We start from the raw sequence: 14,344 nt of genomic DNA, 5'->3' as shown, positions 1-14,344 counted from the left end.
TCCAGCCCACCCCCCTCCTCATTTGGCCCTGGAGTGGCCACAGTAAACTCTCAAGTATTTTCATTAGAGGGAACCGCCCACAGTAATCTCCAGAAAGGGACTACCTGGGGTGTAGGAGTGACAGGGTAAGTGCTGTTACCTGAGAAACCACGCAAGAGAGAAGAGAGGGGACAGTCCAAGCCCTGCTGAGCATGGGACCTTCCCCCCCCCCCAACTCTCCCCCAATCCCCAGACCAGGCCTGCCCAAAGCAAGCTGTCACCCAGGGGTCAGGGACAGGAGTATTGCTACCCTTCCCAAGAAACTGGAGGCCAGGTACCATTTTAATACAGTGACTATATTTGTATCTACAAGACAGGGTCTCATGTAGCTCAGGCTGGCCTTGAACTCACTCTGTGTAGCCAAAGATGACCTCAATCTTACTTCCTCCACCTCACAAGTGTTGGGATGAGGTAGGAGCACAGCCACACCTGGTTTCTGTGGTGCTGGATTCGAACCCAGGCCTGCATGTATGCTAGGTGAGTGCTCAACCATGAGCCACGTGCCCAGCCTTACCAGGACCTAATTTTAAAGCACTGGTAATAAGAATTTAAATATAACAGAGTTCAGAATGAAAGCCGTTTCTGGCTGCATTGGTGCAGGGGCAGCTTTTTGCCCTCTGTGCTCCTCAGGCTGAGGTGTCCATTTGACACACGCTGAAGGGACAGATGTGAGGCCGTGAATATCCATGAGTACCGACTCTTGCTGGTGCAGAGCAAACACTCAGCTCAGGCTAGTGAAAAGTCAGAGAAATTGGTGGGGGCTCACAGGGCCCTCGTCACCCATGGGACCTCTTTGCATTAAATGGGGAATGCTGTCATGATTTGGTGTCCCACTGAGGAAGGGAAGAGAGGTTGATGAAGTAGTAAAGACACCTACCGCCAACCTCTGATGACCTGAGTTCCATCCCCGGGGACCACATGGTGGAAGGAGAGAACTGGCCCCTGCAATTTGTCCCTGACCTCCACATGTCACTGTGCCCACACGGGCACCCCCACCCCCAAATAAATAAATGTTAAAAAATAATCAGTGGTAGGTGTGCTGTAGTATAGGGTTTCTGATCACACTGGTATAAGCTGCCCTCTGGACAAGCATGGTTCACACCTGCAGTCCCAGTGCTCGGGAGGTAGAGACAAGAGGATCACCACCAATGTGAGACCAGCCTGAACGACATTGACAGACCCTGGTCTTAAAAAAAAACACAAGGAAAAAAAAAAAAAGGAGAGATAGAATATGAATAGTGACCTTTCACCCGGAGACAATGGGCCATTCAGAGACAAGTTATATAAACCAAGATTACTGAATTTGGTCAAGGAGCTTGGGGTGGGGCATGGGGCCGTTTCTATGGTGACAGTGAAACCAGCTTCCTTGGTTTTATGGCCTGGGCTGGCCAGACCAGCTAAATAAACATTTACAGTAGATTATGAGGGGGACACCCCCATATGTCAAGGGATGGGCGTAGTGTGCACACCTGGATATGATCATAGCCATGAAGAATTAATCCACAAACTAATAAAGATTAGGAGGGATCAGGAATAGCAAGTTCTTTGAATCATCTTTAGTAACACTCCAGCCACCTGAGGAAAAGTTTTTAGAAGAACAGTTCTCTATTTATTTTGGAAAGATTCCTCCTTGGCTTTTCTGCCATTTCTACCTTCCAATTCAGTGTTCTGGAGGGACTGGTCTACCACAAAAGCTTGAAGGTTTTTGTCTATTCAATGTTACAGGGAAAAGAACAGATTCTTGTCCAGGTGCGCCAAGAGTCATAGAAGGAAGGATCAATGTAGACACTGGGGTTTTTTGTTGTTTATCCTTTAGACATGATGTCTTTCTGGGCTCCTGCAGCTTTTGGTGGTTTATAAGATGGGAGATAATATAGAATAGTAACTTTTTTTGTGGTTAGGGGTGGGGATGGGACCCAGCACCTTGCCCACTCCAGGGAAGTCCCATGCCCCTGAGCTCTGCACTGCTGGGCTGACCCTTCTGTGGAGGGTGGCGTTTCAGCATCTTGGCTCCTGGGGGCTCTGGTGTCTTCAGCAGCCCCTCAAGGCTCAGAGTCCCCTCTTCCTCTACCTCTCCATGGCTTCATCATCAGGGCACTGTTAGGGTGTTGAGACCTGTGCCTCTGGTACTGCTTGTGCTGGGACCTGGCTGGGGGAGGTTCTAATCCCAGTCACAGAGTGTGTCATGGATCAGGCACCTTGGCACTTCTAGGAGCTTGTTAGAGGGTAGCATCAGGTGTCAGTGATGTTCTCCTGGTGGCACTGATCTGCCATGGGCTATCCCACCCCAGGGCCTTGATGCCTACCTGGGGCTCCCTCCCTGCCTGCTGTTCTCTTAACTGGCCCTTTTCAACTTTCTGCTTTCAACATGACATAGCAAACATCCCAGTAATCACTTTCCCAGCCCCACACTCCTTTCTGTCTCCTTCCCACTCTCTTCACAGCCAACATTTCCCATTGGGTATCAACACAGGCACAGATGCTAAGCTGTAACCCCACTGTTCACCCACACTTAAATTGTTCACATTCACTTTCTCCACCAGCCTGAAAACCCCACGAGGGCCCAGGCCTATGTCTCAGTCAGTACTTTGATGACGTAACAGATAGCCCGTCAATGCTCAGTCAATATTTGTGGGCCTACGGCTGCCAGCTGCCCATGGTGGGCACAGAACCTTAGCAAGTGAATGGTCCCATCCTGCCTAGAGGCACTGTGAGGGTGGTTTAGAATCTGTCCTCTACTCCAGGGCAATTGTGGAGCCTGAATCTCAGTTTCCCCATTTGTAAGGTGGAGCACGTGTGACCTTGTGGGACTGAGCTAGGACCAGCTAGGGTCATGTGTTCAGTTCCTGTTCCTTGTCCCAGCATCAGGAGATCCAGACTCCCACTCCTGGGCACCCAAAACCCTGGGTTCAATTCCCAACAAGGCTTAAACCAGCTATATGCAGGGTGATCAGAACCTGAAGGCCACCCTTGGCTATGTAAGGTTTAAACCCAGCCTGGGCTACATGAGATCCTGTCTTAGAGACAGAGATTGATCGATTCATCCAGGTCCTAACCCTGGATGTATGGCTGACCTTATCCAAGAACAGGGTCCTTGCAGATGTTCTCAAGCCAAGGTGAAGTGCTTTGCCGATCTTTTTTTTGTGTGCAGAGATGGAACCCAGGTACTTGCTTTATCACCAACCTATGCCCCGGCCCCTGTTAGAGTCAGTCTGGACTGTGAGCTTGATTGGATGGAGAAATCGCCAGGAGGTTGGTAAAGTGTGTCTCTGGGCATGTGTGAGAGGACTGACTAACCTGGGTGTGGGCAGGTGACCATGGGCAGAACCCTCTGAAACCTTGAGGTCCCTTCCTTCCTTTCCTCGAGCATTTTGTCACAATAACTAGAAACTGATTAACACAAGGTCACACTCTGCCTGTGTTGGAGGCACAATCTTATCTAGGCAGGCTGCTGTGTGGCCTAGGCCCTCAGCTAGGTAGATCCAAGCCCTCATCAAAGAGGGATGAGAAGGGGACCCTATGCTCTATACCTCTCCCACATGCTACTGGAGACCTGCTTTGGTGGGGTCAAGAAGTGCCTCCCCCTCCCTGCCTGCCCTGCAGCCTGCCACCTGCTCTGCTGGGGAAGGGGCCTGGGAGCCTTGACAACACACCTGACCCCGATAGTGAACATGCTGAGAAGGGGCTTGCCTTGCATCCAACCAACCAGCATCAGGAGACCTGCAAGAGACATGACAACATCAGCCTGTGTCCCTGGGTCCCCAGTGCCTCACCATGCTTTTAGCCCACTTCCTGAGGGGCCCTCTGGGAACTCAAATGCTGGATGTAAGTAGTGACCTCAGGAGCGTGAAGCTTCTGGGCTGGAGATGAAAGATGGCCTAGCATGAATGAAACCCTAGGTCCAATCTCCAGAATTGGGGGGTGGGCAGTGGGGAGGGTAGTTCAGAGGAAATAACATGGATATGTAGGCATGGTGGTCCCTACTTATAATCCCAGCACTCAGGAGGCTGAAGCAGGAGGATGGCAAGAGTTGGAGGTCAGCATGGACTTTGTTTCAAATGAACAAAACCAAATAAAGAGAACCTGCAACCACTCATTCTACTGGGGGAAAAATCCAGTTTTATTCTTTCAGAAAAGAGTCCTGCTGTCCAAGTCCTAAGTCCAAGCTTAGGGTGAAGACTCTGACCACCAGTTCACACTGGGACATTTCCCATTTATATTCCATGCCACTCCGGTGAGGGAGGGTAGACTCTGTTGTTCTCTGTCTCTGTCTCTCTCTCTCTTTTTTTTCAGTGCTGGGAATGGAACACTCCCACCTACCCCACACCAGTAAGCTCTCTACCACAGAGCCACACCCCAAACCATGGACCACTGCTTTTTAAATACGTCTTATGTCCTGATTAAATTTCCACTTCCTCCTTTGCCAATCCATCATCAAATGTTTACTAAACACCAGGCTTTTGCTGGGTTCTGGAGGCATGGAGACAGAAGTAGCCTGAGCCACCACTGGGACCCATGAGCAAGTTCACAAGATATTACAGCAATGCAGAAAAGGACTGAGAGCAGCCAGCTGTAGCCTCAGTGACTATACCTGTAAAATGGGAGCATGGCCACACCTCCCTGTCCTTGCAATTGACACAAATAACAGTGAGAAGGAAGGGGGCAGGTGGCTTGTTGACAGTGCTTAGACTTGCTGAAGGATGCCAGCTTTGCTCTGCAGGGCACAGGAAACTGGGGATGGCCTATGCTGGTGTGTGCGAGTGCATGCACGTGTATGTGAGTTCTATGACCAGCCATAGAACTCAGCCCTCTATTAAATCTTTGCTGGGACCCAGATGAGTCAAGATGAAGAAATGAATTAGGGAGCTCTGTTAGACACAGGGGCTGGACAGGGAGCCCAGAGCCCTCTCTAGGAACTTCATCTGTCCCTGTAACCAGAGGATGCTGCTGCTGGCTAGTGAGGCCTGGCAAGGGGCGGCCATGGGCATCCGTTCCATGGCCACCTTCAGTGATCTGCTATGGATAGCTTGAAGTTGGCTATGCCAAGAGGATCTAACCAAGGGAATTGGTAGATACCATCATCTCCTAGAGAGACTCTGCCAGCTTCCCCGCAGCTCCTGAGGGCCTCCAGGAGTCCCAGGAACTCAGCCGACACCCCTAGAAGCCCGCAGAGGGCTCTTCAGAGGAGACTCCCTCGGTGAGCACCTGTCTTGACATAGGCATGCCATGGGTTAAGCTCTACTTTGACATGGCAGTCACCTGTGAGTCTTCCTTCCACCTTGGACATCTGTGTGCACATGCATGTTTGAGTGTGTGCAGATGCCCAAGAGTGTGCCTGTGTATGTGCACAGGTGTTCATGTGGGGCCAGAGGGCAGCCTCAGCCTAGGTCTTCAGGGTGTGTCTATCTTGGGTTTTGAGATGTGGTCTCTCATGGGGACTTAGGGCTTGCTGATTTGGCTCAGCTGGCTGGCCGGAGAACTGTAAGAACCCATCTGTCTCAGTGCTGGGATTATAATCACACATCACCACACCCAGATTTTATTTTGAATATTCCTTTAAAAGTTCTTAAATTACAAATACCTTTGTGTGTGCATGTATATGTATGTTTGGGTGCACATGCCATGACTTACATGTGGAAGTCAGAGGACAACTTGCAGGAGTCAGCTCTCTCTTTTTACCTTGTGGGTTCCAGGAACTGAGCTTGGGTCATCATTGTGTTTGGTGGCAAGAATCTTTACTCACTGACTCAACTCAGTAGCCCAACTCAATGGCCCAACTCACTGACTCAACTCAGTGGCCCACACCTGACTTCTTAAACGAGAGTTTTAGGAATGGACTCAGGTCCTCATGCTTTCAAGGCAAGCATTTCACAAACTAGCTAACTCATAGGCCCAACATTATTTATTGAGTCAGGTTCTCACTGTGTAGCCTTGGCTGGTTTGGAACTCACTATGTAGAACAGGCTAGCCTCAAACCCACAGAGATCTGCCTGCCTCTGCCTCTGAGTACTGGGATTAAAGGTGTGAGCCACCACACCTGGCCTCCATCACCATTTTTTTAAAAAGAAATTTCATCTTGTGGACAAGTCTGTTTGTCCCTATCATCTCCTTGACAAGGCTCTGTAAGCATAAGGATCTGAGTTCAAATCCCTGGCACCCACCCCACATAAAAAGTTGGGTATGGCTGTGTATGCTTTTAATTCCAGCATTATGGGGTAGAGAAAGGCAGATCCCCAGAGCTATTAGGCCAGTTAGAAAGACTGGACCTCCCCACCCCCTACCCCCACTCAGGGCTGCAGGTTAACAACACAGAGCATGTGTAAGATCTCCCCGAAAGAGGCTCTGTGTAAATGACCTATGGAAGAATGCGGGCTTGCATCTGGGACCTGTTATCACTCTCTCGTCCACTCCATTCTCCACCACACCTTTTCTTTCTGAATAAGATGTTCTATTTCTCTCACCATCCACAAGCCTCTGGTCCAGTTCTTTGTTCCAGGACACATGAACTTGGATCTCTCAGCAGGTGCCTTCACTTATCTGAGTCTAACAGATATCCACTAACAGTATCATTATAGGGTCTGGAAAGGCCATTGAGGATGGGCCACTTTGGCTCTTGGTAGGGATGGGCATTCTGATCTTCTCCAAAGTTGAGAACATTACAGGCCACTGTCTCCTCCCTGAAGAGTTAGTCCAGCTGGGTCTGTCAATCACCAGTTAGAGACCACCCCTAGGGAGGCTGATTCACCTTAAGTCATTCTAAGGAGGTGGGAGGAATAATTACCCCCTTAAGGACATAACGTACTTTTCCTCCCTGGAAAACATGCCCCTGCTGCAATTCTTCACAGAGCCTCACGAGGCAGCTCTGATAAGTTGGCCCCATTTCTGAGTCATTTTTATTCTTCCCTATCTCTTCCTTTTGGGTACTGGCCAAAGCTGAAACATTTTCTCTGGTGCTTTGGGCTTTCTCGTTCTTTCTCTGAAGCCACTCCTGACCTTGCCTCTTTCTCCATATGGCTGCTGGTGACCTCCATGGCAGAGCATTTTGGTCTGACTCTAAAAAGGCATGGATTTTCCCCACCTCCTTCCCCTGGAAGATGCCCTAGTATTTTTTCTCAAACTCTAATAAAAATGTCCTCAAGATCCCTTCCAAGTTCATTTTAAAATTCTTCTATTAATGAGACTGAGAACCTAAAGAAGGGATCCCAATTTTCCCAGTCATGCATGGTGCCCAACATGGAGCCCCTGAAATTTCACCAGCATGGCCAGCCTTACTCTCCAGAAGCCAGCAGGAAATCACTCACCAATGATGCCAAAGGAAAAGATGGTCAGCTGCTTGCCCAGCCTGTCCATGCTCTTCTGCAGTGGAGTTTTAGGCGTCTGCAGGTGGGGGGCATGGGAGAACAAAGGCATGTTAGAACCCCAGGGTTCTTATGACTGTTCTGAGTGATGACTATGTGTGGTACACATGCACATATGTTTGATAAACATGGTAAGTTTTATTATTTTTTTTTAGGGGGGCACGCATGGAGTTCTGAGGACAACTTTTGAGAGTTGTTCTCTCTCCTTCCCACGTATGGGTCCCTGGGATCACACTCAAGTCATCAGGCAGCCAACGCCCTTACCATGGAGCTATCTCACCAGCACACATGCTGAGTTTTACAATTAAAAACAAAAAGCATGCTCCCATTTCCTGTGGCCTCCAGGCGAGCAGGGCTGACTCTGACTTAGAGCAACCCTGATACAAACCCTCAGCCACCCATTGCCCTGTGGCCCTCACCTCTTCTGCCTGCATCATCTTGAACACTTCTCCGAACTGAGACTGTTCCCCGGTTCCGATCACCACTCCCTGTGTGGAAGAGAGAGGGAGGTAACACAGGGCCTGGAGCTGAACAGCCAGGACCCCGGGGCTCTGCTTACCTGCCCCTTCCCACACTGCACCAGGGTTCCCATGAAGACCACGTTGCTCAGGGTGCTGAGATCCCCGCCGCCCACCAACGGGCTGTCTGTTTTGCTGCATGGCTCCACTTCTCCTGTGAAACTGGATTCATCCACCAGGAGGTCTGTGACCTGGGGGGGAGGGGGAGGTGAAACGCTGAGATCCTCTCTTGCCCTTCAGAGGATCTGAAGCTTGCAACAATACCAAAAGCCCTGTAAGACGTCAAGCGGGGAAGGAGCCTTGGAAACTAAGATTCAGATTCACAGAAGCAAAAATGCTTAGAGCTTGGGGCCCCTCCAGGAAGACATGCAAGTCTTACGCCTTGTTTAATGCTATTTGCAACATCAGAATTGCTAGAAAACATGGCTCAACTGCTCCCTGGAACATGTCTTTATGTCTCCAAGCACCTGGACCCACTTCTCACCCAGCACCTTCCACCACTGTGAGCCATATGGCATGGCACCCAAAGGTTCCACTCTCTCTGGAGGGAGGTCTGTGTGCTGTGATTCAATTCCCTCTGTGAGGTGTTAACAGGGTGGGACAGGGCCAGTGAGATGGCTCAGCAGGTAAAGACACAGGGCAGAGAGAAAAGCCCCTAGGAGGGGGCTGGTAGGATGGACAGACCTGAGCTGAGACCTCAGGATGGGGAGGGCCAAGTCCATGGAGGGGGGCATAGGGACACACAGACACAGTCCCAGCAGCAGACAGGGCCCCCGTGTGGAGATAGCAGTGTCTCTGGTATGGAGGTCCGGCCTAGCTTGTAGCTTGGGCCTTTTTTGCCCCAAACAGTTAATTCCCGTCCACTTGACCTCAAGGTTAGTCCCCAAGTGGTTGTCTCCAGGGAGCCCTTCCTGCCCTCCACAGGTGGGGCTGGGTTCTTTAATCACCAGGACTTTCCAGCATACTCTCCCACTGAAGAGCTACCTGCAGGGACCGGCTCAGGCCTGTTGCTCTGAGCTCTAAACCCAAACTCGGGGTCAGGTCTGTTCTCTGCAGTATCCTCAGCACCCAGCACAGTGCCCTGTGCATAGACACCTTAGACCAGCTGGGCCTGGCAGTGCCAGTCTGACATTCAGAACTTGGGAGGCTGAGGTAAGAGGTAAAGTTCAAAGCTAGCCTGGACAACTTAGTGAAATCTGTCTCAAAATCAAAGTGGAACAAAGATAGGAGATAGAACTCAGTGGGACATGCGGGCTGAGCACGCACGAGGCCCTGGGTCCCTGTCTCAGGGCTAAAGGGCAGTGGGTACAAGGGAGGGGCCCTGGGATGGAAAGAAGGGCTCAGAAAAGGCCCTTGGGCATGGACCCTCCCAGGACACCCACATCCCCATCTTTAGAACATGTAGCTGAGTCACCCAGTTTAGCAGAGGGAATTTGGCAGGTGTGACAGGCTCTCTGGAATGGGGAGGTGATACTCTAGAGAGAGTGGGGCAACAGCACCCCGAGATCCTTGGGGAGGACAAATGATCAGAAAGGAGCAAAGTGTTGGAAGGAGCCACGGACTGGCACCTCCTATCACTGGGAAGCTGCTGGTCTCCAGTGCTGGGAGGGAGCATGGTTTGCCTGTACCCGGACATGGGCTTGTTCCAACAGCTGCTGGCGCTTGATAGGCAGAAGGGACATAGAAAGTCTGTCATAGAAGAGGGGGTAAGGACAGCAGATCGGAGCCTCACAGCCAGGTACAAAGCTACCCTGAGTGCCACCTTCAGGAGGCAGTATAGCCCTCTAGGCCACCAGGAGGTAACAAGGAACTCCCACAGTGCCAACAGGCTCCTTAAGTATAAACACAGCCACATGTGTTAGCGCTGGGAAAACACTCTGATAAATGTGTCTTCATGCAAAGCCAGGATAGCTGTAACATGACTAGGGGGTCGAGTCTGGTGGGCCACCGCTGTGCATGTGGTTCGAGTGGCCTAGAAAGCAGTTTGCAATGTGTGATCATAGAAAAACACCGGTCTCTTCCCAGGGGCCCTGGATAGCGTCTGAATGAAGAGGAGCAGGTAGCTGTGGGGAGGAGGGCACAATCTCGTGGGGAGGAGGCAGGGGTGGGGAGACACCAGTGGGTCCATGATAGAACTGGGGACAAAACCCACATAGCCCCAGCATGACTAAGGTGGCCGTGCTGGAGGATGGGGGACCATGGAGGCTCCCTGCCTCTCCAGGCCACATGTGTTCTCCTGTTCTCTCCACTCCCCTGCATGCCTGTCCCCAGTGCTAGGATCCCTTGACAAAGCTTACTTGGAGTTCTGACAACTCCATTCAACTGTCTCTTCACTTTAGACTCTGCAGGGGAGGAACAGACAAGAACTTTTGCCTTTGTTCCCACTCAGGGGAACAGAAGGTAAGGCTTTGTGACCCCACACAGCCATGCACAGGCTATTGTGAGTCATGTCCTCAGGCTCGGGAGCCTCCTGTTCCTGGAACTCGGTGGTCAGGGCTGGCCACTCCTGAGTCTTGGAGCTTAATTGCTGATAAAGGTTTTTTTGTTGTGAACAAACAAAGCTGTTGATTGTCCCAGGGAGTTGCAAAATGCCAACAGGGAGATGTGTGACACTCTTAGCACTGTCAATATGTGCAAGGCTGCTGACAGGGAGATGTGTGACACTCTTAGCACTGTCAATATGTGCAAGGCTGCTGACAGGGAGATGTGTGACACTCTTAGCACTGTCAATATGTGCAAGGTGTTACTGAAATGAATATGAGGCCTCAAGAGCCAGTGGTAGCAACAGTCAGGGAGATGCTTAAACTCGTCTAGGGGCCTGGGGTCTACTCAGGGCTGCAGAAATGTAAATCAGCCACCAGCAGGTGGACCGTTACAGGTCATGGATTGCCTGTCTGTATGGTAACTCTGTGCAGTCTGGACAAACGCCAGTTATGTAGTGAAACAGAGGGCCAGGACTTAAAGCCCAGGGTTCCCTTGCCCCACACACATGCTGAGCTTCTTAGGAGCCAGTCAGTGTTCCCACAGTTCTGTATCCATGAAACTATTTAATCCTCCTGATTGCCCCAGGCTGTTATCATGTTACACATAAGTGAACTGAGGCACGAAGAGGGTAAGCAGAGAACTCCAGGTTACACAGTCAGAATTTCAGGTGCTGGGTTCAAAACCAGGCTTGTGTGTAGCCCCTCTTGTGGCTCTGCCTCTTTGCCTCCCAAGAACACTTGCGGCAGACACGGTTCCTGACCAGATGTGCGGCATCCTCAGAACTCCGTGAGTAAACCCCCCAGTCACCTGCTTACTAAGAGTCCAAACAGTACTCGCCTGTTCTTGGGAGGATTTGTCACTCAGGTGACTCTGTCACCCAATCCTTTCTCCAGAATGTAGCATCATGTTGCACAGCCCCAGGAATGGTTCTGCTAGATGGTAACTCTGAACCCTTAAGGTGTGGGTGGGGCCAGCCCCACCAGAGTCACCAAACCAGGCCTCGGCTGCACTTGATGGTTCTCTGTCTCAGTTTCCCTTCTTGCTATGAAGCAGCCCATAGCCTCCCCCAGTTCTGCCCTGGATGATTCTGCCATTGTGATCTGTTCTATAAACCCCATAACTAGGCTGGGAGATAGCTTAGTTGGTAAAGTAATGATGTGAGTCCCAGATCCATGCAGGGAGAAGAAAAAAGAGAAGATGAGGAGGAGGGAGAGGAGGAAGATGAGGAGGAGGAAGGAGTGACTGTGGCAGCAGGGTGTGGTGGTAAACCCAGAGCCAGGGAGACAGAGACAGGTCCCGGGGTTAACTGTTCAGCCAGCCGAGGCTACATCGCTAGCCCTGGACCAGTGTGAGACTGTCTCAGAAACCAAGGTAGACAGTACCTGAGAAACAACACCCAACACTGTCATGCACAAAACTCCATACACCAAGATGTGTTAGGCCTGTGCTGGCCATCCCCTCGGCCATGGGGCCATGCTCCCAGCTCTCCAGAGGATGCCCAACTATAAGAACAGATTATAATACATGTTCTCTCTGTCTCTGTCTCTCTCAAGAGTGAAGAAAATTACTAATATTTTTGGGCCACAGTTGACTGTGGGCAACAAACTGTGAAAATGGGAACCACACAACCAGGAGCACCTCTGTTCTTAGAAGGTAAGCCATTGGGGATGGTGCCTTAGGGGTCTTTGCCTGCCTGTTCATCAGGACCAGCTGTGACATGTAGCTCACCTCAGTGAGTCGGATGTCAGCAGGGATCCGGTCTCCGATGGACAGGGAGACGATGTCTCCTGGAACCAGGTCTCGTGCGAGCATATGCTGGAGCTTGCCGTTCCTCAGGCTGTGTGGGAGAGGAGGTAGAGTAGTGAACCCCATTTCATTCCCTTTGACAAATGGATTTAGAGATCAACTTGGGGTTTCTATTGCAGGCAAACTCTCGAGACTTTACAGCTCTATTTTTTTTTTAAACTCTTGTATCTCAAAATACGTCGGGAAGGCACATGACTACCGAGAGACCCTGGGACTCACCTGAGAAGTGAGCTATGCCTCCAGAAGCCTCTGCTGCTGGAGGCCAGCTGCTTTATGGCACCTGGGAAAACACACTTTGACGCTGAGAGAACATACCACCCTGGCTTGGAAATCAGGAAGGAAGGATGTTATGGAGGGCAGGGGGCAGCTTCAATGCCTAGGAAGCCTGGCCCTCCTCAATGCATAGCCACCCTGCCCTGGGATAATCAGTGGCTGTCTGGGCACAGGTTCCAACTGCAATGCCCCTCTCCTCCGGCCAGCAGCCAGGGAGAGCTAGGACAAGCTCCCTCATCCCCTCATGTGCTCCAGTGGCTTCTCATGACATTGGAGGCAATCCCACAAAAATATGCCACCTGACCTGCTATTCCTGGTTCCATCCAGGTCTTGAACACACACCCCTTTTGTGGTCTTAGGGTCTTTATAGACCTTGGCAGTTAGGGTGGGCACCCCCTTTATCCTGGCAGGGGATACAATTTCGCTTAGGCCTTTACCCTTCTCCACAGCCACATGTTTATTTACTAGTGGGTCACGCCTGGGTATAATCATCAGAGTGGTCCCATCCTTGCCTGTGGCAGGCTTAGACATGAACGTGTCACAGAGCTCCAGCTTACGACACGTGAGACGTTGGCTGGAACTTATGAGAAAGGTTTCCTTGCCCTGTACACACACAGTCTCGTCAGTGGGACCTTGACAGTTTTGCATCTGTGATGTCTAGACCTGTGACAGCCACCTTGACACCACAAGAGAAGCCAGTCAGAGTGCAATGCCAACAACCTGAAGATGGCAGAGTAAGGAGGCAAAAGCAAGCCCACGGCACCATGTCAATCAAGCCCCACTCTGGTCCCTTGCTGTGGCACAGTGTCATTTCCTCGTGTCCCATGTAATTAACTTTTCCATTCTTTGCGGCCAAGAGCACCAGGCACACCCTTGCTGCTGCGTGGCTCTTCCTTCCACACCATTTCTTCCTCCCATGACGTATCAAGGCTGTTCTTGTCCTTCCCCATCACTGCACACCCCTGTGGCTGTGGTTGATGTGTGTGGTTTGGGCAGTGGTCACCTGGGGAGCACCAGCTGCTTTCCGGTTGTCCTGTCTCTCAGCTAACTACCCCACTCACCCAAGGACCTTGAGCTCTCCGAGACCCACAGGAGACCCGCAGCCCCCCCCACTCCTCCCACGGGGACGACCTCATTGCTATGCACCTCGATGTGTCCTCAGCCTTGCTTTCAAACGAAAATTGTCTCTGGAGTGGCCCCTGGGGACATCGGTCACACATGTCATTACTTTAGTATTTAAGCTCTATGTCCAGCCAGGTGCCATCATAGATCGCTCATGCTCCTGCTGCTCAGCTGATGATGTCACCTGTCTGGGTTTGTGACAGCCTCGTTCTCCAACCACTGAGTCCGGATATATTCACAGTTCCCTGCATCTTCTAGAATGCTCATCCTGCCTATGGGTTCATATCTCTCGCTCCATATGCCCCTCTTCCTCTGTCTTGTATCTGTCTGTTTCTCTGTCTTTGACCCTGTCTTTCTGTGTCTCTCTGTCTGTCTGTCACACTCCCCATAACTGCTGGCACCTTGACTGGCCAGACCCATGACCTATGAGGTTTTCTTCCTACCTACAGCTCCAACTCATGTCACGGGTGTTCCTGCAAACTTCACTCAGGGTCCAGAGTTGAGCCAAGTGTCTGAGCCTTCCAACGTGTCTCAGGCCACAAGGGGACTCTTGTCCTCATTTTGAGCAGCACAAGTACTGAGGGGACTCTGAAACATTTAGGGCCCTCAGCTGGGTTGGTGGGTGGAGGAAGGGCAGGTCTTTCCTGTGCCTTTCCACAGGCCAGAGGTGGCTTGTGAATTCTACACAGTATCCTTAAAAGCTGGCCCCAGAGCTGTGAGATGGCTCAGCAGAGTCAAACCTGA

General features: G+C 51.2%; 1 protein-coding gene across 1 annotated transcript in view; it reads right to left on the bottom strand.

Annotated features, from left to right (window-relative positions):
- Positions 1-14,344, bottom strand: part of Atp2c2 (ATPase secretory pathway Ca2+ transporting 2) — a 62,065-nt gene that overhangs the window by 18,341 nt on the left and 29,380 nt on the right. Inside the window, exons 7-11 of the mRNA XM_036188862.1 lie at positions 12,128-12,236; positions 7,957-8,106; positions 7,817-7,885; positions 7,341-7,416; positions 3,693-3,759 (exon numbers count right to left, since the gene is read on the bottom strand). Of these exons, the coding sequence (XP_036044755.1) occupies positions 3,693-3,759; positions 7,341-7,416; positions 7,817-7,885; positions 7,957-8,106; positions 12,128-12,236 (471 nt within the window). The remainder of the gene's footprint in view (positions 1-3,692; positions 3,760-7,340; positions 7,417-7,816; positions 7,886-7,956; positions 8,107-12,127; positions 12,237-14,344) is intronic.

Source organism: Onychomys torridus, chromosome 5 (assembly GCF_903995425.1).
Source record: "Onychomys torridus chromosome 5, mOncTor1.1, whole genome shotgun sequence".
NCBI classification, from domain to species: domain Eukaryota; kingdom Metazoa; phylum Chordata; class Mammalia; order Rodentia; family Cricetidae; genus Onychomys; species Onychomys torridus.
Note: the sequence above shows the minus strand (reverse complement) of the source record. Positions and strands in the feature narration are given on the sequence as shown.